Source organism: Nyctereutes procyonoides, unplaced genomic scaffold (assembly GCF_905146905.1).
Source record: "Nyctereutes procyonoides isolate TBG_1078 unplaced genomic scaffold, NYPRO_anot_genome, whole genome shotgun sequence".
NCBI lineage: Eukaryota > Metazoa > Chordata > Mammalia > Carnivora > Canidae > Nyctereutes > Nyctereutes procyonoides.
The window spans coordinates 25,504,006-25,530,276 of NW_026575020.1; the positions used below are offsets into that span (position 1 = coordinate 25,504,006).

At 36.9% G+C, this 26,271-nt stretch overlaps 1 protein-coding gene and 1 pseudogene across 1 annotated transcript in view; one reads left to right on the forward strand and one right to left on the reverse strand.

Moving 5' to 3' along the window:
* The window catches only part of TAOK1 (TAO kinase 1), a 146,189-nt gene that overhangs the window by 52,009 nt on the left and 67,909 nt on the right, over window positions 1-26,271 (forward strand). Inside the window, exon 3 of the mRNA XM_055319146.1 lies at window positions 24,026-24,097. Coding sequence (XP_055175121.1) covers window positions 24,026-24,097 — 72 coding nt within the window. The remainder of the gene's footprint in view (window positions 1-24,025; window positions 24,098-26,271) is intronic.
* Window positions 22,574-23,455, reverse strand: LOC129509214 (40S ribosomal protein S2-like; annotated as a pseudogene).

Here is a 26,271-nt window from a genome sequence, read left to right on the forward strand (position 1 = left end):
TTTTTTTATTTTAGAGAGAGAGAGAGAGAGAGAGAACAAGAGAGTGAGAGAGCGTGTGCATGGGAGAGAGCACAAACAGGATGGGGGTAGAGAGAGAGGGAGAAGTGGACTCCCTGCTGAGCAAGGAGACCAATGCAGGGCTTGATCCCAGGACCCTGAGATCATGACTTGAGCCCAAAGGCAGATACTTAACTGACTGAGCCGCCCAGGCACCCCACATAGAGATATTTTAAAATATTTTTTAAAAAGATTTTATTTTTCTAGAGCAGTGTTAGGTTCACAGCAAAATTGAAAGGAAAGTACAGAAAGATCTCTTATCCTTTTTCTCACACATGCATAGCCTCCCCCATTACCAGTATCCTCTACCAGAATAGAACTGATCAACCAGGGATCCCTGGGTGGCTCAGTGGTTGAGCATCTGCCTTCGGCCCAAGGTGTGATCCTGGAGACCCGGGATCGAATCCCATATCGGGCTCCCAGTGCATGGAGCCTGCTTCTCCCTCTGCCTATGTCTCTGCCTTTCTCTCTCTGTGTGTGTCTCATGAATAAATAAGTAAAATCTTAAAAAAAAAAAAAACTGATACACCTACATTGATGTAACATAATCACCATAGTGTACATTAAGATTCACTCTTAGTACCGTACATTCTATGTGTTTAGTCAAATGTATGCTAAGTACCCATCATCATACAGAGTATTTTCACTGCCTTGAAAAAAACAAATTGTGTGGAGGTGTTTGTGTGGATATATTTTCACTTCCTTTGAGTAAATACTAAGGAGTGCCATTGTTGGACTGTATTGTAAAGTATGTTTAATTTTATAAGAAACCACCGAACTATCTTCCAAAAGGGCTGTACCATTTCGCATTTCTACCAGCAGTGAATGATGAGAGTTCTTGTTGCTCTGTATGCTCATTGGTACCAAAGGATACTATTGGTGTTTCAGATTTTGGCCATTCTAATTGTGTCTAGTATTGTATCTAATTGTTTTAATTTATATTTCCCTGATAATCATGATGTGAACCATCTTTATATATCTAATTTCCCATCTGTATGTTTTCCTTGGTAAGGTGTCAGGGTGTTAGGCCATTTTTTTTTTTTTTTTAAGATTTTATTTATTTATTCAGGAAAGAGACAGAAAGAGAGCGGGGCAGAGACACAGGCAGAGGGAGAAGGCGGCTCCATGCAGGGAGCCCTATCTGGGACTTGATCCCAGGACCCCAGAATCACTTCTTGGGCCGAAGGCAGGCGCCAAACTGCTGAGCCACCCAGGCGTCCCTGTTAGGCCCATTTTTAAATCAGGTTGTGTGGGGGCACCTTGCTGGCCCAGTAGGTAGAGCATGTGACTCTTGATCTCAAGGTTGTGAGTTCAAGCCTCTCATTGGATGTGAAGCCACTTAAAATTCAAAAAATTTTCTTAAAAAAAAAAAATCAGGTTGTATATTTTCTTATTGTTGAATTTTAAGAGCCCGTTGGGTCCAGGACTTTGCTTTATTGGGAAACTTTTGATTACTGATTCAATCTACTTACTACTTATAGTGATACTATTCAGATTTTCTATTTCTTCATGGCTAATTTAGTCTTGATAGGTTTTATATTTTTCAGAATTTGCCCTTTTCATCTAATTAATTGGCATATAGTGGTTCATAGTACTCTCTTAAAATCCTTTTTATTTTATTTTATTTTTTTTATTTTTTTAATTTATTTATTTATGATAGTCACAGAGAGAGAGAGAGGCAGAGACATAGGCAGAGGGAGAAGCAGGCTCCATGCACTGGGAGCCCAATATGGGATTCGATCCCGGGTCTCCAGGATCGCGCCCTGAGCCAAAGGCAGGCGCCAAACCGCTGCGCCACCCAGGGATCCCCTCCTTTTTATTTTAGAGTCAATAGTAATGTGCCCTTGTTAATTTCTGAGTTTAGTAATCTTTTTTCCTTAGGCCATCTAGTTAAAGGTTTGTCAGTTTTGTTGATTTTTTTGAAGAACCATCTTTTGATTTCATTGATTTTTTTTTTTCCCGGTTTTTCTACTCTGTTTTATCTCTGCTTTAATCTTTACTTTTTCCTTCCTTCTGTTAAATTTGGGTTTAGTTTGTTCTTTTTCTAGTTCCTTAAATTGTAATGAATTTTTTTTTTAAATTTATTTATGATAGTCACAGAGAGAGAAAGAGGCAAAGACACAGGCAGAGGGAGAAGCAGGCTCCATGCACCGGGAGCCCGACGTGGGATTCGATCCCGGGTCTCCAGGATCGTGCCCTGGGCCAAAGGCAAGCGCCAAACCGCTGCGCCACCCAGGGATCCCTAGTTCCTTAAATTGTAAAGTTAGGTTGCTGATTTGAGAATCTTTTTTTCGTGGGTCCATAGCTATAAATTTCCTCCTGAGCGCTTCTTTTACTTGACCCCGTAAGTTTTGGTATATTGTATTTTTGTTTTCATTCAACTAGGTATTTCTAATTTCCTTTGTGATTTCTTTTTCGATCCATGGGTTCTTGAGAAGTAGGTTGTTTAATTTCCACAACTTTGTGAATTTTGTAGTTTTCCTTTTTTTTTTTTTTTTAATGAAAATGGGGAGGGAGAGAGAAATGTGGGGCTGTCTTACAACCCTGAGATTATGACCTGAGCCAAAAGCAAGAGTCAGGTGCTTAACCAGCTGAGCTACCCAGGCATCCTTAGTTTTCCTTTTTTGTAATTTCTAACTTCATCCCATTGAGATCAGAGAATATTCTTTGTATATCTGTCTTTTTAAATTTATTGAGACTTGATTTTTTCCTTAATATATGGCCTTTCCTGGAACATGTCCTGTGTGTCCTTGAGAAGAATGTGTATTTTCTTGTTGGGTAGAGTGTTCTGTATATGTATATTCAATCTAGTTGGTTTATTGTGTTCTCTGTTTCTTTGCTTCTGTCTGGTTGTTCTCTCCTCTTTTATGAGTGGGGTATTAAAGTCTCCAACTATCATTGAAGAACTGTTAATATCTCTTCAATTCTGTCAATTTTTGCTTCATATATTTTAATGACCTGTTATTAGGTATTGTAAAATGTTTATAATTGTTATATCTTCTTGCTGTATTGAACTTTTATTAGTATATAATAAGAATATTTGTCTTTTATAACCTTATATGACTTAAAAGTCTTTTGATGTATAAGTCTTTTTGTGGACTCAGTTTTTCATTCCTCTTAAATATCTAGGGTGGAATTGTCAGATCATAGGCAGGTATATATGTTTAGTTTTATGACCAATTACCAGACTTCTTCATTAAGTAAAAATTTTACACTTGCATCAACAGTATATGAGAATTCCATTTCCTTCATATTCTGCCAGCATTAAGTGTTGAGTCTTTAATTTGAGTCATTCTGGTGGGTGTGTTATAGTATTTCGGTAAGGTTTTAACATACATTTCCTTGATGATTGGTGATATAGAGTACTTTTTCATAGACTTAATGGCCATTCACATATCTTTGGGAAGTGTGTGTTGAAATGTTTTTCCCAGTTTTTAAAAACTTGGTTGTTTTCTTTTTGAGTTGTATGAGTTCTTTTGTATATCTTGGATAGTTATCAATTTTATGTATTTTGTGACTATTTTGTCCCAGCACTGGAAAATTACATATTTTCTGTACTTTGTTGGGTGTAATGATCTATGCATGTCGAGTAGATAACATACATTGATTATAGTCTTGAGCTCTTTTGCATCCTTTCTGATTTACTTGTTTTTGATGTGCATGTTCTGTCAGAAACTCAAAAATGTATTTTAAAATCTCTACTGATTGTGGATTTATCTGTTTTTTTTTTCTTTTTAGCTGTCTCTTCATGCATTTCTAAGCTGATTTATTAGGAATATACAAATTTCAGATTATCGTGTCTTCTTGTTGAATTGTCCCATTATCATTACAAAATTTCAGTCTTTACTTTTCATAGTATTTCTGGCATTGAAATCTACTTTGATGTTAATCACACATCTTTCTTTGGCAAGTGCTTGCCTGGTAGTTCTTTTTCCATCCTTTTTCACTTACTGTTTCTGGAACCTTACATTTAAAGTGTTTCTTGGAGCACCTGGGTGGCTTACTTGGTTAAGCATCAAACTCTTGATTTTGGCTCATGTCATGATCTCTGGGTTATAAGATTGAGCCCTTGCGTGGGGCTTCACATTTGGTGTAGAGCTTGCTTAAGATTCTCTTCCCCTCTTCCTCTGCCCCCCAAAACATAAATTAAAAATATAAAATATTTCTCATCTTTGTTGTCTTCACCCCCCCCGAATTTTTTCACGTTTATTGTGATGTGATTAATATATAAAATTGTGTAAGTTTAAGCTGTACAGTGTGTTGATTTGATATATTTATATATTGCAAAATGATAACCACTATATCATTAGGTAACACCTCCTTCCTGTCACATAATTATCATTTCCTTTTTGTATTGAAAACGTTTAAGATCTACTCTCTTAGCAACTTTCAAGGATCTAATATAGTATTATTAGCTGTAATCACCATGCTATACATTAAATTCCCAGAACTTGTTTATCTTATAACTGGAAATTTATATCCTTTGACCAATATCTGCCCATTTCCTCCCACCTCTCAACCCCTGGTAACCATTATTCTAGTTTCTTGAAGTGCAGCTTCTTTAGATTCTAAATATACAATATTTGTCTTTTTCTTTTTAAGTTTATTTATTTAAGCAGTTTGCATCCAACATGAAGCTCCCAACTCATGACCCTGAGATTAAGAGTCCTGTGTTCATCTGACTGATCCAGCCAGGTGCCCTGTATTTGCCTTTTTCTGTCTTATTTAACTTAGCATAATGCACTCAAGTTTCATCCAAGTTGTTTAGTTTTGTGAACTTGTTAAACATTTTAGTTATTAACTCCTTATCAGATATGTGATTTGCAAATGTTTTCTTCCATTCCATCGATTGCCTTTTCATTTTGTTTTGCTGTGTGTGTCTTTTTAATTTAACTTAACCCACTTACTTATTTTTGCATTTTTTTTTTAAGATTTTATTTATTCATAGAGACACAGAGAGAGAGAGAGAGAGAGAGGCAGAAACACAGGCAGAGGGAGAAGCAGGCTCCATGCGGGGAGCCCAATGTGGGACTCAATCCCAGGTCCCCAGGATCACGCCCCGGACTGCAGGCGGCGCTAAACCTCTGCGCCACTGGGGCTGCCCATATTTTTGCCTTTGTTTCTTGTGCTTTGGGATCCTATCTAGAAAATTGCTGCCAACAACAAAGTAAGGAACTTTTTCATTTGTTTTAATGGAGGCTTTTTGTTCATTTATATTTTATGCAATTACTGCTTATAGTTGGGCATAAGTCTTTTTTGTATTTGATTTCTGTTTTTTAGTGAGCTCTATGCCCAGTGTGGGTCTTGAACTCACCACCCTGAGATCATGAGTCTCATATTTTACCAATTGAGCCAGCCAGGCACCCCTGTTATTGCCATCTTTTTTTTTTTTTTTGTTCTTGCCATCTTTTGAATTAATCAAGAGTTTGTTATTATTGTTGTAAATTTAGGTTTTATTCAGGTATGGGGACACAAACAGATCAGGTATCAAGATCAGGTGATTACAGGAAAGATGGTTTGTTATACTCAACAGGTCCAAGAGAAGAGGGCATGCCAGGCCAGAGGGGGGCGTCTGCAGAAGCACTGGTGTCAGTGAGGAGGCAGAGGAAGCAAGGGAAAAACATGGACAAGAGCACTTATTGTGGTTTCTATGGGAAGAAACAAGTGAGGCAGGTAGGCAAGTTTAGGATTGTGTAGGGTTTTGTTTTTTTAAGATTTTATTTATTTATTTGAGAGAGAGAGCAGGATGGGAGGATGGACAGAAGGAGAGGGAGAAGCAGAGCTCTCTGCTAAGCAGGGAGCCCTGACATGGGGCTCAGTCTCACAACAGGGGGATTACAATCTGAGTCGAAACCAAGAGTCAGATTTTCAAACAATTGAGCCACCCAGGAGCCCCTGCAGATTTTTGAGCCGTTGCTTTTCAGCTCCCTTTTTTGAGATGATACGCTGTAAGTCTGTTTTGGAAGCTCCTGTTTCTGGCTTCTATCTCCTTAGCCTGGCTTTCTCCTAGGACTCTTATTTTTCTGTACCACAAATTCAGGGATGAAGCTGGAGTAAATTTATAGCTCACTTTGTAGGTTGTCTTCTCTCAAGCGTTCTGGTCTCTCTCAAGCATTCTAGTGTCTCAAGCCTTCCCTGCATTTGTTGCTCTTCAGTAGTTTCATGCGGTTGTTTTACATATATTGCCTGCTTTTATAGTTGTTTTGGGCAAGTATTAGTAGTAAGACTTTCTAGGTTAATGTGTGATATATTTGTATTTGCATGGAGTTTTCATATATCATTCTGTAAATATATGTGTTTTTGGAGCAATTGGTATTTCATTGTTAGTAATGAAAGTATAAATTTCTTTAGATTTTCTCTCTTCTTTAGACCTTCCCATCTGATATGTTAAGTGGGGATAGTGATGTTAGGATCCTTTTCCTTGCATTAAAGGGGCTGAGTTAAATAACATATTAGCAAAATATCAGTAATTTAAGAATTTTAAATCTTTAAAATTGTATTACCCCAAATCTATAACTTGTCATTAGTTTTTAAAGTGACTGGAGCAGGTAGGTTTTAAAATCAAGGTTGTAAAAAAACAACAGAAAAAATCAGGTTATAGTGGAGACTAAGAATGTATCAGAGAAAGGTAAAATGGAAAGACAAGCAAAGACTCTTGAAGACAGCACCATACACCATACTAACAAATGTAGGCTTGATTCTAAAGTCTTTAGGGAACCTACTGAAGTGCAGGAGAGATATTATATTCCCATTCATAATATAGAAAGTTTATTCTTGTAGTAATGTGGAGGAAAAATTGGCATTGTCAAAGATCAAAGAAAGGATGCTGATTTTGAAGCTTTTGTGATAATTTAGGAAAGAGATACTGAGGGCTTGGGGTACCTGAGTGGCTGGCTCAGTTGGTTAAGTGTCTGACTTAATTTTGGCTCAAGTTGAGATCTCAGAGAACGTGGGATCAACCCCATTGTGGGGCTCTGTGTTCAGCGGGGAGTCTGTTTCTCTCGTCCCTCTCCATTTGCCCTTCCATGTGCATATGCGCACATGCTCTCTGTCTCAAATAAATAAATAAATCTTAAAAAAAAGAGATACTGAGAGTTGAAGATTTATTTATTCATTCATTCATGAGAGACACAGAGAGAGGCAGCGACACAGGCAGAGGGAGAAGCAGGCTCTCTGTGGTGAGCCCAGTGTGAGACTCCGTCCCAGGAACCTGGGATCACAACCCAAGCCAAAGGCAGATGTGCAACCACTGAGCCACCCAGGTACCCCGAGAGACTGAGAGTTTAGATAGTGTCAGTGAGGGTAGAAAGGTGAATACACATTTTTTCTTTTTTTATTAAGTAAGTTCTGCGCCCAGTGTGGGACTTGAACTCATAACCCTGAGATCAAGAGTTGTATGCCTATCAACTGAGCCAGCCAGGCACTCCATGAATACACATTTTTGAACTAAAGTTTAAATTGATAGAATAAGAGAACTTGTTTTCTGATAAGAGGGTGCACATGGTAGTACTTCATGGAAGAGAATTATTGTATATATAGGTAGATGATTCCCTAGTGCTTAGACTTCCTTATGTAGTAGTTTCTGGAGTTGTCCTACCCACCTGGAATATTTTAAAGATCTGTGGCTGGGAAAGAAAGTTTCATAGTCCCATAAGAAGGATCTCACAGGAGCAGCAAAAGCAAATTGGTCTGAGCTAGATGTCAGGAGCTGGCTTATAAGAGACCCAGTTAAACACAATGTGGGATTCTGATTGGAAGAAATTTTCTATAAATTTTCTAAGATAATTGATGAAATTTGAATATGGACTATATGTGTACTAGATAATAGTATATCAATGCTGAATTTCCTAAATTTGGTAAGTACTGTGGTTATTTAAGAGAATGTTTGGGCAGCCCAGGTGGCTCAGTGGTTTAGCGCCGCCTTCAGCCCAGGGCATGACCCTGGAGACAGACCCAGGATCCAGTCCCACGTCGGGCTCCCTGCATGGAGCCTGCTTCTCCCTCTGCCTATGTTTCTGCCCCCCCCCTCTCTCTCATGAATAAATAAATAAAAATCTTAAAAAAGGATGTTTTTGTTATTAGAAAAAATATATGAAGAAGCATTTTGGAACCAAGGGTGAGAATGTGTATTCTCAAATCCTCTGCAATAATAAGTAATGACATTGTGATGATCATATGTACTTTAGAAAATTTCAAAGCAAATGCGGCAAAATATTGCCCAAAGATTTATCTATAGGTGGGCCTGGGAAATTACAGCCCGTGGGGCCAAATCCAGCATGTGAACTACTTTTGCTCAACTTCCAAATTAAGAATGGTTTTTACAGGGGCTCCTGGCTGCCTCAGTCAGCAGAATATGTGACTCTTGATCTTGGGGTTGTAAGTTTGAACCCCGTGTTGGGTGTAGAGATTACTTAAAAATAAAATCTTAAAAAATGGTTTTTACAATTAGAAAAAAAAAAAGGAAGAAAATGCAACAGAAAAAGAAAGATAATATGTACTTGGCCCACAAAGCCTAAAATACTTACTTAGTATCTCACTATAGAAAAAGTTGGCTGACTTCTGACCTAGTGAGACATAACAAAAGTTCACTGAACGAATCCAATTTTACTGTATGTTTGACATATTTTCATAACAAAATGAATGAGGGAAACAAGATAAATGCTGTTTTAGGAAGTCAGGAAACCTAGGTTCAGGTTGGAATCACCCATCAGGAACCATTGCATGTGAAAGCATCAAGGAATCAAGGGCAACTGCTCAAAGCAGGTGTTTTTTGTTAATTGTTTTGATGTCTGGGAAACATGTGCCAGCTAGATGAACAAAGTTTGAATGTAGCCCAGAATTTAATCTTTTTGCCATAATCCCATTTTTAGGTCACTAACTTTTGTATTTCATGGTATCAAATCTATGAGTATGTGTTGTGTGTGTGAGAGTACACACATGAATGAATGCTTTTGGTTTTTGTTTCTCTCATCCCTACCCCATGACAGGGCTTTTAATATCTATTATCTGTCTATAGAGTATATAGAGGAAGGACCTTCTTACCTAATTTTTTTAGATGACTGCAAATAGTTTTCATAACATTTCTGAATTTTCATTAGTTGACAATAAGGATCACCTAAAGTTTAAAAATACTCCAGTTGAACCAGGTATGCTGGCTATCTCATCAGGCAAGCTAATCAAGCAAGGGCTGGTATCATAAGTATTTGAAAGCAAACCGAAAGAATTAGCTGTCCAAAAAGACTACTCTCTCTAGATTGCCAGGAAGATAAAAATTTCTCTTTTAGTTTCCAATACCATAAGTAGAACCAGTATGTCAGTAGATGGGTTACAGAGCACTGGCTTGGGAGATAGGTAGCTTGCTAACAAATATGACAGATCATGTATGATCCTGGCAAATTCATTTTTTTAAAGTTATTTTTCTTCATTTTAAAGAATGAGTTGTAATATTTACCTCTTTTTTCTAGTATAAGATTTTACTAATCTGTATTCTTTTAGGGGCTTGGTGAGTTTATATTTTCAGTGGTTACAGCAAATTGTTCAATGTTAATTTAAAAAAAAAAAAGGTATGGGGAGCCTAGGTGGCTTAGTCAGTTGGGCATCCAACTCTAGATTTTGGCTCAAGTCATGATCTCAGAGTCATGAGATTGAGCCGTGTACTGGGCTCCATGTTTAAGCAGGGAGTCTACTTGAGATTCTGTCTCTCCCTCTACCCTTCCTCCATTCTTTCTCTCTCTCTTTCTCTCAAGTCAGTAAATAAATCTTAAAAAAAAAAGCGAGAAAAATATACAAAGAAGATCTATAAAAGCAATTTACATATAATTAATTGATGGTGATTTCAGATCATTCTAACTGGTTCATTAAAATCGCTTCCGGGGATCCCTGGGTGGCGCAGCGGTTTAGCACCTGCCTTTGGCCCAGGGCGCGATCCTGGAGACCCGGGATCGAATCCCACGTCAGGCTCCCGGTGCATGGAGCCTGCTTCTCCCTCTGCCTGTGTCTCTGCCTCTCTCTCTCTCACTGTGTGCCTAATAAATAAAAATTTAAAAAAAAAAAATAAAAATTTAAAAAAAATAAAAAATAAAAAAAAATAAAATTGCTTCCGAACGGATCTTCAGAGTTTTATGGTTTGAAACAGAATGATTAGTTGTATATATTTTCTTTTTCCTCCTCTTTTTTGCTCTCTACAACATCCAGTTTGTCTTTAGGCCTATAGCCAATTTTGGCTTTATCTTTATTCTCAGGCAGTGAGAATGGATGATACGTAGTATTTTGCTCTTCACTGATCACTTAAGTATTTTGTTATGTGTATATATATATATATATATATAAACACCTTTTTAAAAATAGATTTTATTTACTTGAGAGAAAGAGCGTGAGCAGAGGGAAGGGCAGAGGGAGAAGCAGACTCCCCACTGAGCAGGCAGCTCGATGCGGGGCTCAATCCCAGGACCCTGGATCATGACCTGAGCTGAAGAAAATGCTTACTGACCAAAGCACCCAGGTGCCCCTCTATAAACACTTAAAAAAAAACCTTTTCTAACTATCTGACTTATACTCTATGAGAGGAGTATCCCATCCTCTTTTCAGTTCATTTGTTATATATTAATTACTCCAATAAAAATGTCTATATTATTTATGCTATTCTTGTCTAATGTATTACATCTGCACACACTAGATTTTTTAAATTATTTTTTTATTTTTAAGTAATTTCTATATCCAGTGTGGTGCTTGAACTCACAACATTGAGATCAGGAGATGCAGGCTCCAACAACTGAGCAAGCCAGTGTCCCACATCAGCATACATTATAAATAAATAATTCAGTGTTATAATTTTTTCTTTAAACAATCATGTATTTTAAAGAATCTAAGAGAAAAAAGTATTTAAAAATTTATCCACATATTTACCATGTTACATACAACATGATAGTTTACTTTGGAAATTCCCAGTTTACAAAAGGACTCTGAGAACTAATAGAGGAGTATAGCAAAGTTGGAAGATACAAGCTCAATATACAAAACTTCATTTTATTTCTGTATGTCAGCAGTGAACGAGTAAAATTTGTTTTATGCTAAAAGTACTGCTTATAGTAACTACAGAATGAAATACTTGAGCTTAAATCCAACAAAAAAATGTGTAAGATTTGTATTCTGAAGACCATAAAACGTTGAAAAAAATCAAAGGAGACCTAAATAAATTGAAGAGATATACTGTGTTGATGGATTGGAAGATTAATGTTATACTGTCACTTATGTCCAAATTGATGTATAGATTCAATGCAGTCCCAGTCAAAATCTCAGCAGCCCTCTAAAATAGATACTAACAAGCATATTTGAGGGACGCCTGGGTGGCTCAGCGTTTAAGTGTCTGCCTTTGGCTCAGGATGTGATTCCAGCATTCTGGGATCTAGTCCCACACTGGGCTCCCTCTGTGGAGCCTGCTTCTCCCTCTGCCAGTGTGTCTCCGTCTTTCTCTGTGTCTTTCATGAATAAATAAATCTTTAAAAAAAATTCTAAAAATTTTAGGGAAAGTGAAATAACTAGCCAAAGCAACTTTGAAAAAGAAAACAAGTTCAAAAACTCACATCATCTGATTTCAAAAACCTACAGTAATCAAGATAGTATGATATTGTTAAAAGGATAAATACATAAACCAATCAGACAGAACAGAGTCCAGACATAGACCAATACAACTATAGTTAACAGATTCCTGGCAAAGGTGCAAAGACAAATCAATGAAGAAAGGATAGTCTTTTCAACAAATGGTACCAGAGCAACTAGACATCCATATGCATAAAAATAAACTTTGAAGAATGCCTGGCTGCCTCAGTTGGTGCAACATACAACTCTTGATTTGGGACTTGTAGTTTGAGCCCCACATTGGGTGTAGAGATTACTTTAAAATCTTTTTAAAAAATAAAGATAAACTTTGATTCATACCTTCTATAAAAATGAGTGCAAAATGGATCACCCTGCTAAATATAAAGCCTACTATAAAGTTTTCAGACTAAAACGTAAGTAAAAAATCTTTAACAACAGAGACATTATATTACCCATAAAAGACAAAATTTATAAGTTGAACTGTATCAAAATTTAAAACTTTTGTTTTCTTAAAGATACTGTTAAGAGATGAAAAGGAAAGCCACAGATTGGCAGAAAATATTTTCAAGTCACATATCTGACAAAGGATTTGTATCCAGAACACATAAAGAACTCTCAGGGCACCTGAATGGCTCAGTCAGTCGTGTCTGACTTTTAATTTTGACTGAGGTCATGCATCTCAGGGTCTAGAGATCGAGCCTTGAGTTGGGCTCCACATCCAGAAAGGAGTCTGCTTGAAGATTCTCTCTCCCTCTTCCCCTCCCCTCTGCTTGCATGCATTCTCTCTATAAAATAAAAATAAATTCAAAAAATTAACTCTCACAGCTCAACATTAAAATAACCTAATAAAAATTGAGCGAAATGTCTAAACAGATCTTGCCAAAATATAGATGATTAATAAACATACAAAGATGCTCAACATCATTAGTTTTTAGGAAAAAGCAAATTTAAGACCTGTAAGATACCACTGTATGCCTATTAAAATGACTTAGAAATAAAGATGAGGAAAAAATAAATAAATAGATAGATAGATAGATAGATAGATAGATAAATAAATAAATAAAGATGAGGGGATCCCTGGGTGGCTCAGCGGTTTTACGCCTGCCTTCGGCCCGGGATGTGATCCTGGAGACCCTGGATCGAATCCCGCATCGGGCTCCCTGCATGGAGCCTGCTTCTCCCTCTGCCTGTGTTTCTGCCTCTCTCTCTCTCTTTCTGTGTCTCTCATAAGTAAATAAAATCTTAACAAACAAAAAAAGAAAGAAAGAAAGAAAGATGAGCTGAAAGAAATATAGGCAGTGCCAAGTACTGGTGAGTATGTGGAGCAATTGAAATTCTCATTAATTGCTGGTAGGAGTGTAAAATGGTCTTGCTACTGTGGAAAATGGTTTGGCATTTGTTGTTTTTAAGATTTTATTTATTCATTCGTGAGAGAGACAGAGGCAGAGACCTAGGCAGAAGCAGGCACCCTGTGGGGAGCCTGTCATAGGACTTAATTAACCTCAGGACCCCAGGATCATGAATTGAGCCAAAGGCAGGCACTCAACCACTGAGCCACCCAGGCACCCCGGTCTGGCAGTTTTTAAATAAAGTTAAACATACTATTATCATATGACCCAGCATTCCCACTCCTAAATGTTAATCCAAGAGAAATGAAAACTCAAGTTCACACAAAAAACTACATATGAATAATTAATGGTAGTTTTATTCATAATTGCCAAAATTGCAATCTACTTCAGTATGCATGCCATAAAGAGTGAATTTTACCAGTTTATTAAGTGTTCTTTAATGTTAATTTAAAAAAAACTATGATGGGGAAATAAAAATGCTTGCAACTATAACATGTGAACCTAACTGTATTGTAAAGAAATAACATAAACACACAGAAGTGGATGAGGGAGAAAAGAGCTAATCTCAGATGATTTTTGAAACATTATTTTGGCTGAATAAGGCTAAACACAAAAGGAACTGTAGTTACTCAGTTTCTCACAGGGATATGGTTTGGCCGTTCTGAAACTATATAGTAGATTTGATAAGTAAGTAAATGTATTCTAGATAAGGAGAACCAGTTTTCTTACTGTTCAAGAAAGAAGTTACAAATAAGGAAAGGGGGAAGGCTGGAAAATAACACTATGTTGTTTGATTGGAATTGTGAAGATATTAGTAGGATCCTATTTCTCTCTCACATGCCACAGATATATATGTATATATATGTGTATATATATGCATGTATATATATGCAAATACAAATTCCTTTTATTAAATGTAGAACAACTAAGAGAAGTAATTGTTGCAACCAAGATTGGTGATAAAATTAGTGGGTTAAATTCTGAGGAGGAAGAGGATATATGCATAATGTCTAATATGGCCCCAGAGATATTTATTAATTGAAATGGGAAAATCAGTGGAGAAATCTGGCAGACTACCTTAACCAAGTGTTCATGATTAAATCACCAGTGTCCACATCACATACTCTCCCTCTGACATGAAACTGAGGTTACATTATTTTTGTGTTGTTCTTATTTTTAAAATGCATAAACTTAAATCATGAGGAAATATACTCAGATTGGGTAACATTATACAAAATAACCAGTACTCTTCAGAAGTGTCAGCATTACGAAAGAAAAAGGTTTGAGGGATTGCCACAGGCTGGAGGAAATTAAGACAACATGATAACCAAGCAACGTAGGCTCTTGGAACAACAATAAAAAAGTTTATTAGTGGAAAAATTGGTGAACTTAAAATAAGGCCTTAGTTTAGTTAATGGTTAATAATATTACCAGTGTTAATTTGTTAGTTTTGACAATGGCACTATATTATGTAGATATTAACATTAGAGGAAGCAGGGTGAAGGGTATGGTAATTGTAATATTTTTCCAACACTTCTGTAAGTCTGTAATTATTTCTAAGTTAAAAAAGAATTAGGGACGCCTGGGTGGCTTAGCGATTGAGCGTCTGCCTTTGGCTCAGGATGTGATCCCAATGGTTCCGGGATCGAGTCCCGCATCAGGCTCCCTGCATGGAGCCTGCTTCTCCCTCTGCCTGTGTCTCTGCCTCTCTCTCTCTCTCTCTCTCTCTCTCTCTCTGTGTGTGTGTCTCATGAATAAATAAAGAAAATCTTTAAAAAAAAATTTAACCTCAGAAACAGACTTTTTCCAAAAAAGAAAAAAGGGAAGTGTTTGTTGACTTTTTTTTTTCCTGTAGAGAAATAATGTACACTTCATAAGTAAATGGTTCCAGGAGATAAAATTGGTAGTTTAAGAAACATGTCTATTATCTTAAAGATTGTAATTTTCAAAGAGAGCCAATGAACTATTATTCTAAAGCCATAAAGTACCTCTAAGAATTCTTTTCTTAATCTGTAGGGAAGAATTCTATTCACATTCTTTATTTCTTCTTCCTATTAAAATTGCTTCCCCCTCCCTCAAGCAACAAATGCTATATAGATGTTTAATATTTTGTCAGTATTACAGATTTAGGGGTTTTTTGTTTGTTTTTATTTTTGTAGTGGGCATCTTTGCAATAAAACCACAATTTAAAATATTATTTCCCTAGAGAAAATATGTTTCAAATTCTTAACAATTTGAACTTTCGGTTCATATCCCAAATTGGATACAAAAAGGATAAAAATACAGTAAGAACTATAATTTCACTACCAAAGAGAGCATTATTAACATTTAGGTATACATCCTTGAAGAATCTTGTTAATGTACACATGCTCTATGTGTGTGTTTGTTGTTCACGTTTGTTTAATTTCCAGATTGGACACAAGATGGGAGAAGAGGGACCTAGAGGGGACCTAATATTTCAAAAATAACCCTGTTTTTGGTATTATAGTTTTGTCTGAGTTTATGCTTGTCCCTTCTCCATTTACACTAGTATGGAGAAATACAGAACCAAGGGAAAATAAACATAGAATCTTAGAATTGGACTCAATAAAAGAACCACACTGAGAGGATACCTGTCTCAGTCTGTTTAGTGTCTGACTTTAGCTCTTGGGGTTATGGATCGAGCTGTGCTTCAGGCTCTACCTGGAGTCTGCTTGTCCCTTTCCCTTTGTCCCTCCCACTGCTTGTGTTCTCCCTGTCTCTCTCTCAAATAAATAAATAAAAATCTTAGAAGAAGAAGAACAACAACAACCAACCAACAACCACCACTATCACCACCACACTAGAAAATCCTGACATGTAGCCCATTCAGTGTGCTGGTGGTATATATTAAATTGACTGATTTTATTGAGTTCAACTTATGTACAGTAAATATACAGATATTAAATGTGTAGTTTGATGAAGTTAGATAATTTATGCCCCCATACAATCAACAATTCAGGATACAGAATGATGATAGTTGTGGTGGGGATTGGAATGGAAGAGTTAGAGGATGGAATGATACTTGTTTGAGTATACCTTTTGTGTAGTAAATATTTAATATGTTTAAAAATTAAAATGTAACCAGTATATATGAGGGAGCATGTCAAAGGCAAATAGGAGGGGGGCGCCTGGGTGTCTCAGTAGTTGAGCATCTGCCTTTGGCTCAGATTGTGATCCTGGGGTCCTGGGAGTGAGTCCCACATCGGGCTCCCCAGATGGAGCCTGCTTCTCCCTCTGCCTCTCTCTCTCTCAGTGAATAAATAAGTAAAATCTTTTTTTTTTTTTAAGGCAAACAAACAATGCATCCAACTGTATTTCAGACATAACCACATTGGAGGAAAGAATAGAACTAATACAAGTAACTTTTTAAACTATAAACCTTCAGTCTGGGAGAAAGAAACTGCAGACAAATCTTCAGCTCTTAATATATTTGTTTCATATTGTAATGTGTGTGACAGTTCTGAAACTATGTGTTAAAGGACTGAGCAGTGAATTATTTTTTTTAAAGATTTATTTATTCATTCAGAGAGAGAGAGAGAGAGGCAGAGACACAGGCAGAGGGAGAAGCAGGCTCCATGCAGAAAGCCCGATGTGGGATTCGATCCCGGGTCTCCAGGATCACACCCTGGGCTGCAGGCAGCGCTAAACCGCTGCGCCACCGGAGCTGCCCTGAGCAGTGAATTATTTTGATGTTATTTAGAGTCAGGATCCTAACTATAAAACAAGAAATATGGATTCAGGAAAGTAAGGAAGAACCCTATGAGATTCAATAGGATGTATCTCTTCCCCTAATCATATATATGTATATATATATATATATATAGCATATCTCCTTTCTGTATCTGCCACAAAATTGTCATTGCAATGACACCTCAGAATCGGTGAGCACATAGATTTTGAATTCCTCACTAAAGGGAACAAGAGCTCCTTGGAGTAATGGCTCCTTCTATTTAAGGGACAGGGAACATTAAAAGATAAGCCTTAGAACATCGTGTGCCAGAAAGTTAAAAAGTGCTTTAGGCAAAAAAAGGCGGGGGGGGGGCTGTCAAAAGGACACTAGAGCCAGATTTAGGGGGCTCACACTGACAAATCCTGGAATATGAACATCCATATAAAAAATGGCAATGGATTTATATAACCTATTGAATAAAATAGGAATCTATAATTTCCAGGACAGATGATGAATCGATGGATAAAAAGGAGGACTTTTCTTCATAATATGATGTTGACTGTTAAATGTGAAGGGAATGATAGAGTTGGGAAAAAAATTAGCATTTTGTAATCATCATAGTGAAGATTGTGGCCAGAACCGTTCAGAGGTTGCTAAATCTAGAGAGAAAGTTTGATGAACAGGATGCTTACATAGTTTAAAAGTATCTCTTCACAGATTACTTGTTAGATACAAGGTAGGAAACAGTAACTATTAACTATATACATTGGAAGAAATCAGACAAAGCCTTGAGTAGGTGATGAAAATTAGTATCATCAAGGAGGAACAGACAGACACTGTATTCCTACAGATATGGTATCCTGAAAAGGACAAAATCACTCTTGCGGTGTATAACCAGAATCTAATCTTGAAGAAATGCCAGGCAAGCACAAATTTAGTAACATTTTATAAAATACTACTGTATATTCTTCAAAAATGCCATTGTCATGAAAGATGAGGAAGGGTTCAGGAATTGTTCTAGAGTAGAGGAGACTAACAAGACATGATAAGGAAGTACAACAAGTGATCCTGAAGGGAGGGAAAAATATTGTAGACATTAAATTTTTTTTTAATGTAATGGGCAAGGTATCTCATTTTAATTATAATTTAATTTTTTAAAAGATGTTATTTGTTTATTCATTAGAGACACAGAGAGAGAGGCACAGACATAGGTAGAGGAAGAAGCAGGCTCCCTATGGGGAGCCCAGTGCAGGGCTCGATCCCAGGACCCTAGGATCATGACCTGAACCAAAGGCAGACACTCAACCACTGAGCCACCCAGGTGCCCCTTGTCATTTAATTTTAATGTAATAATTACTAATATGTTGGGTTTTAATAAATTATAATCATTTTCTATCTTAGCTTACTATTTTAAATAGCATTACAGAAGATTTTATAGTAATAGAAGAGTTTTCCTCTATAATTTTCAGTTACCCTAATGTACATCGCCATGTAACATGGTTTTGTCACTAAGAGATCAACATTGATTAAATGATACACCAAACTTACATACTCAGATTTTTCCAGTTTTTCCACTGTCTCTTTTTTTCTAGAATCAATCCAGAAAATTGCATTGCGTTTAGCATGCCCACATTTATTTATTTATTTATTTATTTATTTATTTATTTATTTATTTAGAAAAAGGTGAGAGAGAGGCCAAGGACCTATATCGGGCACTCCTAATAAACCCACTTTTTTTTTTTTTTTAATTTACTCATGAGAGAGCCAGAGAGAGAGGGGCAGAGACACAGGCAGAGGAAGAAGCAGGCTCCATGCAGGGAGCCTGACGTGGGACTCGATCCTGGGTCTCCAGGATCACGCCATGGGCTGCAGGGGGTGCTAAACCCGTGTGCCACTAGGGCTGCCCTACTTTTTTTTTTTTTAAATGGTCATTTGGCTTTCTGTAAAAAATATATATATATTTATTCATGAGAGACAGAGAGAGAGAGAGAGAGGCAGAGACACAGGCAGAGGAGAAAGCAAGGCTCCATGCAGGAAGCCTGATGTGGGACTCAATCTGGGGACTCTGAGATTACGGCCTGAGCCAAACATAGATGCTCAACCGCCTAGCCACCCAGGCATTCCATATATCCACTTTTAAATCAGGCTTTATCTTAGGCTAATTAAAAGTAAATACGGTGGGGTGGCTGGGTGGCTCAGTTGGTTAGGTGGCCAACTCTTGGTTTCAACTCAGGTCATGATCTTGGGGTTGTGGGATTTAGCTCTGTGGGGCTCCACCCTCAGTGGGGAGTCTGCTTGGGATTCTTTCTTTTCCTGTCCATCTGTCCCTCCCCACTGCTCATGCTCTCTCTAAAAAATAAATAAATCTTGTAAAAGAAAGAAACCACATTTAAAAAAAACCCTACATCTGGGGGTTCCTGGGTGTCTCAGTTGATTAAGTATCCCCCTCATGATTTGGGCTTAAGTCATGATCTCAGGGTCATGAGGTCCAGCTCCCTGTGGGGCTCTGCTCAGCCGGCAGTCTGCTTGGGATTCTTTCTCCCTTGCCTGTTGCCCCTCCTCCCTCTCATGCTTGCATGCTGTCTCTCAAAACAAATAATGTAAGTGTCTGTTTAATGAAAAGCAATAAAATTGGACCTTTACCTGATACCATATATAAAAATTCAAAATAGATTAAAGATACAAATATAACTGTTAAATCTATAAAACTTTTTTTTTTTATTTAGTTATGATAGTCACAGAGAGAGAGAGAGAGGCAGAGACACAGGCAGAGGGAGAAGCAGGCTCCATGCACCGGAAGCCCGACGTGGGATTCGATCCCGGGCCTCCAGGATCGCGCCCTGGGCCAAAGGCAGGCGCCAAACCGCTGCGCCACCCAGGGATCCCTCTATAAAACTTTTTAAGAAAACATAAGGGTAAATCTGCCTACCTTGGTTTTGGAAAAGGATTCTTAGATGACAACAAAGACATGAGCAACAAAAGAAAAAATAGATAAATTAGACTTCATCAAAATAAAAAACGTGTTTTAAATGTTGAAAAACAACCTTATAGGAGAAAATACTTTTAAATCACATATCCTATAATGTATTTGTCTAGAATATATAAAGAACTCTTACAACTCAATAGAAGACAATTTAAAAATGGGCAAAGGGGGCACCTGGGTGGCTCAGTAGTTGAGCATCTGCCTTTGGCCCAGGTTGTGATCCTGGGGTTCTAGGATCAAGTGTCACATCAAGTGAGGAGCTGCCTCTCCCTCTGCTTGTGTCTGTGCCTCTCTCTGTTTGTCTCTCAATGAATAAATAAATAAAATCTAAAAAAAAAAATGGGCAAAGGATCTGAATTGACATTTCTCCAAAGAAGATGTGCAGATGGCCAGGAAGCACATGAAAAGATGCTTAACATCATGAGTCACGAATCTAAAAAGCATGCTGAATGGAAGAAGCAAACAGAAACCATATAACCACATGTTATATGGTTCCATTGATATGAAGTGTCCAGAATGGGTAGTAAATCTCTAGAGGGGTCAGAGGCATTAGTTGTTGCTTAAGTCTGAAGTGAAGGGGGGAAAGGAATTAGAGGGTGATTGCTAAAGGACATGTTTTTTTTTTTTAATAGAGAATTTGTTTTTTTTTGTAAAATACACATGAAATTTTTACCGTTTTAACTATTTTTTCAATGAACAATTTGGAGATTTCTTTTTGAGATGATGGATGTTCTAAAATTGTACTGATGGTTGCATATATCTGTGTACTAAAAGCCATGAAATCATACACATTAATTGTGTGATTTGTATGGAATGTAAACTATCTCAATAAAGCTGTTATAAAAGAAAAAATATTGCTCTTAACACCTGTTGATTAAAATCAAGGGACTCATAGCTAAGCAGAGAACATTTTGGAAAAATAAATTTATTGTGGGATTGTCTGCCTTTGGCTTTGAGGATTGAGTCCGGCATTGGGCTCCCTGTGAGGAAGCGTGCTTCTCCCTATGTCTGTGTCTCTGCCTCTCTGCATTTCTCATGAATGAATAAATAAAATCTTAAAAAAAAAAAAAAGTACTCAGGCAGGATTTATGTGGCTAGATCCACTTTACTGATTACAACAAGTAGTGCAAGTTTCCATTAACCTGTCTACTACTAATTGAAATTGAAATGTCATTAGTTGTTCCCAGGACCCACTACACAGTGTTTTGTTTTTTTAATTTTGAGAGAGAATAAGAGTGAGTGAGAGAGAGAGAGAGAGAGAGAGAGAGCTTGGGAGGTGGGGTGTGGAGGGAGATAGAGGGAGATAGAGGAGAGGGAGATAGAGTCCCAAGCAGGTTCCATGCCTTGTGTAGAACTCAACACAGGGCTCAAGCTCACCACCCTGAGATCATGACCTGAGCCAGAATCGAGAGTTGGAAGCTTAACTGACTGAGCCACCCAGACCTCCCTTAAAAAGTTGTTTAAAGCAACACAGTAGAGGTGTAACTTAACATATGTGCTATTTTTTAACACGTTTATTGAGGTATGAATTGAATGCTATAGGTTCACCGACTTTAAGTGTACATTTCAGTGATTTTTAGTAAATAGGATTTATACCTATTCCCATAATCTAATTTTAGAACATTTAATTTTGGGAATTCATTCAAGGCTAAACTGAAGATTATTTCTTCCACAGGTGATTTGAGATGATTTTGACCCTTTTACAAAGTCATTTTAAATATTTACAGCTAATCGTGTGTGTCTGTTTAGTGAGAGTGTGGCTCTGGGATTCCAAAGAGTTAATGATCATATTTCTATTATATTCTTATTACTTTGTTTTCAGAATTTCCACAGGAGTGGTGAACAATTATATCTTTGTAGCAGTGTTAATTCTGATTAGCAGTTGTTTACAATAGACATGATTTGTTATGTTGAGAAATTATCTTTCTAAGGTTTTCTAGGAATTTGACCTTCCTTGTAATTGAGTACCTTTAGTGTTGGGCCCTTCCTAAGTTTTCAGCATTTACTGAACACTGACATATATATTTAGCTCTTTGACTTTCAATAAAAATGTGGTAAATGAGGGAGCCTGGGTGGTTCAATCCATAAAATGTCTACTTCTGCTCAGGTTGGAGTCCTGGAGTCCTGGAATCCAACCTTGTTGGGCTCCCTGCTCAGCAGAAAGCCTGCTTCTCTCTCTCCCTCTGCCCTTCCCTCTGCTCATGCACATGTGTGCAGGTGTCCATGCATTCTCTCTCTCTCTCTCTCTCTGCCCCCACATCCTAAAATAAATAAAATCTTTAAAAAAAATGTGGTAAATGGTGAAATGTTTTCCTAGTATCCAAATCTTTTGCATTGCTGTGATGATTGTATATTTTATCCAAATGAAAATTTATTTATTTATTTTTAAGATTTTATTTATTTATTCATGGCAGACATAGGGAGAGAGAGAGGCAGGCCCCATGCAGGGAGCCCGATATGGGACTCGATCCCAGGTCTCCAGGATCACGCCCCAGGCTGAGGGCGGCGCTAAACCACTGGGCCACCGGGGCTGCCCTGAAAATTTATTTTAATGTCCTTTGAGTATTTGGCTTTTAGTTTTTATGTAGAGTGCTTTTGTCTATATTTCAAATGAAATTGGTATTGTCTATTTTGTGCTGTTTGTGAGCTTTTAGTAATTTATTGGGTTATACTGCCTTCATAAAATGAATGCGATAGCTTTTCTTTTGTTGCCACTTATATCCTGGAAAGTTCCCCTGGTAAAACTATTTTTCACTTACGACTCTTTGAACGATAATTGATTGGTATTCTTTTCAGTCTGCCACTGTTGTTTGTTTTCCTCACATTTTCTTTAAGTCAGTTTTAGTAATTTTTTACCTAGAAAATTGTCCATTTCATTGAGATTTCAAAATTTATTTATTTATTTTTAAGCTTTAGTTCACTTTTACTTTTCTTGTATAAAATTATATGGTAGTCACAGCTGGAGTCTAGGTCCTCTACACAGACTCTGGTGTGGATCTTTTATAAGATGGTCAGTGAATTCTTTATAGGGAAACTTGGTGAACAGAGTCTCTTTCCAGAGATCAGGGGTGAGATAGCTGTAAGTCTTGGAGATCGCATCAAAAGTAGCCTTTGGCAAAGTTCCCCAGGGTGGCAGTGCAGCCCCTGGCTGAAGTGTAGCAGTCATCAGTACCAGCCATCACCAGTAGCTTCTTGGGCACAGAGGCTGAGACAATGCCAGTGCCTCTGGGGCAGGGATGAGATGCATCAACATAGAACCACAGTGGCCAGTCACCTTGCATGGGACAGTATAGGGCTTGCTGATCTTGTTCCCCTAGGAGCCTCGCCGCCCGGGGATGATGGAAGGCTTGGCCAGGATGATGGTCCCATGTATGGCAGTGGCTACCTCCTTGGAGCACTTGACACCCAGACCAACATGTCCATTGTAATCTCTGATGGCAACAAATGCCTTGAACCTGGTCCGCTGGCCAGCACGGGTCTGCTTTTGCGCGGGAATGATTTTCAAAACCTCATCCTTGAGGGATGCCCCCCAAAAGAAGTCAGTGATCTCAGATTCCTTGATGGGCAGGGAAAAGAGATCTCTTTCAGGGACTTGATCTTTATGTCCTTGACCAGGCGGCCCAGCTTGGTGACAGGATCCACTACTTGTCATCTGCCTTGCCTCCAAGAGTGCCATGGCCTTGGCTCCAGATGCCGCTCCTGAAGCCTCTGCAGGCAGCCTCCCATTCCCATTCTGGGACCTCTGGGCCCTTCTGCAGAACCAGTGTCATCTGCCATTTGGTGTTCTCTGAGAGAAGAAGTGAGATTTCAAAATTTTTAGCATAGACTTATTTATATATACTAGTCTTGTTTTGTCTAATACTATTACAATTTCTGTATTTTTTTCTCTCAACTAAATCACTGAAAGATAAACCTACTTTATTTTTCTCTCTAATGAATAGCTCCTGGGTAATTTGATAATTTTTACTATGTATTTATTGTTTTTTAAAAATTACTGGGATCCCTGGGTGGTGCAGCGGTTTGGCGCCTGCCTTTGGCCCAGGGCGCGATCCTGGAGACCCGGGATCGAATCCCATATCGGGCTCCTGGTGCATGGAGCCTGCTTCTCCCTCTGCCTGTGTCTCTGCCTCTCTCTCTCTCTCTCTCTCTGTGACTATCATAAAATAAAAATAAAATAAAAAAAAATAAAAAATAAAAAAATAAATAAAAATAAAAATAAAAATTACTTTAACAATGCTTTTGATGTCCTCTTTGAAATGATAGCTTATAAATGCTTCAATTCTCAGAGAAATGATTGCCCTGATTTAATGGATTTATTTTTACAATGGTCTTTGCTTTGTTTTTTAGGCACGAGATGTGCGCACCAATGAAGTGGTGGCTATCAAGAAAATGTCTTATAGTGGAAAGCAGTCTACTGAGGTGGGTGAAATGGATATTTTCTCACTGGCATATTAGAGAATGACATGCTGTTTTTTTAATGGGGGTAGATGGGAATTCTTACAAAAAGTATAACGAAAAGTATAAAAAGTGTATATTTCGATGAATTCTCTTTCAGAAACTACATATACCCATTAAAGTTGTATCTAAAACCACAAAGAGAACAATAGAACAATAGTGGCATTACAAAAGCCTCCCAACTTGTACCCCTTGCTTTTAATTTTTTAATAAATATGCAGCTGAAATGAGCTTACTTTTTTAAACTGTGGATTAATATATTACTTATCTGTATCATAGAAGATGTACCAATATTTATAAAAGTAAACTAGAGTGAGATACATTTTACAATAAATTATATTGCTTATAATCTTTTAATGGTTTAGAAATTATTGAAGGCTTGTTTTAAACAAACTTTAATAACCAACAGGCAGTTATATCTAGTCTAAAAAATAGTGTGTAATAATTTGAAAAAAAAATCATTGATACTACTTTCATTCGCTAATATTCTGATTAGTTTTTTTCAGAATGTATTCTATTTAACTGTATAAATTTACTTTGTAACATGTATTCTACTTTCTAAATCTAGGATCTTTTGGTTTTAATTTTTAAAATTAATCATTTTAATTGTGATAAAATATACAAATTTTACCACCTTAACCATTTTTAAGTGTACAGTTCAGTGGCATTGAAAACATATTGTTGGGCAGTCATCACTGCCATTCTTCTCTAGAACTCTTTTCATCTTACAGAATTGAAATTCTTTAACTCATTAAACAGTAATTCCCCATTTTCTCCTTCTCCCAGCCCTGGAAATCACCATTCTCATTTCTGTCTATAAATTTGACTATTTTCATGTAAGTGAAATCATGCAGTATTAGACCTTTTGTGACTAGCTTATTTCACTTAAAATAATGTCCTCAAAATTCATCTATGTTATAGTATGTGTCAGAATTTCCTTCCTGAAGTGTGTATGTGTATATGTGTCTATGTGTGTGAACCACCACATTTTGTTTATGCATTCGTCAGTGGACACTTAGGTTGCTTCTACCACTTGGTTATTGTGTGGCTCTGAACTGAGTATGCTCATTTCTCTGAATCTCTGCTTTCAGGAATTTCAGGTATATGCCTAGAGGTAGAATTGCTGGGTTAGTCTTTCCTTTTTAAAGATTTTGGATTCCTACTTTTTTGGAATCACTATTTTATGGTAAATCTTATTTTTGTGAAAATTGTATTGTGGGTATGGTAACACTATTATGATTATATCACTCTTCCATCATTTTAATACCTAAAAAATTTCTAAAAATTCGTGAATTTTTACAAAGTTTCTTATAAGTTAACTATACTTTTATTTGCCATTCTATAGCACAACTTTAGAACTAGCTTTCACAGGCAGACTGGTACTGTGTTGGAATCTGATTAGTTATGCCTAGAACAAAGTTTCATTTAGTATATCATCTTTCCACATCAAATTATTAGTAGCCTTCATGAAAGTCTTTTTTATGTTGAAGAATATGGGTTTTTGTTTTGTTCTGAGCATTCAATTTTGAAATTTAAAGTCCATGAAATGTTCTCAGAATGTAGCATCTTATATTGTACACATTTTATATAAAACACTGTAAACGTATTTTGCTGAATTTTGTTGAGGACTTGTGAAATAAAGTAGATATATGATCTTAAATTTTAGTACAAAATATTTCTTAAAGTTTTCTATTATTCTAATAGTTTTCCTGCCTTTAGAAATATGGCAGCTTGCTTCTCCCTCTCCCTTTGCCCCTCCCCCAATTCATGTTCTCTCTTCTATCTCAAATAAATAAATAAAATCTTAAAAAAAAAAGAAAGGAGAAGAACTGATAAAGAAAAATCATTAATATGGTATATAGTTTTCATCAACATGCTTGGCGTGTGATTGTAAAATTTTAATGAGACTCATAAGTTTTATCAAACTAAAATTTGTTCTACCTTGAATAAAATAACTTTATAAATTATAAATTGAGTTTAAAGTATATAAATATAATTTATTTTAAATTTATTCATTTCCTATTTAAATATTACAAATACAGCAAAGTTGTATGTTAACCCTGCTTAATCAGGTAATTACTTTTTTTGTTATATAACTTTCTAAGGAAAAGCAACTGTTCATAATTCTTTCCTTTATT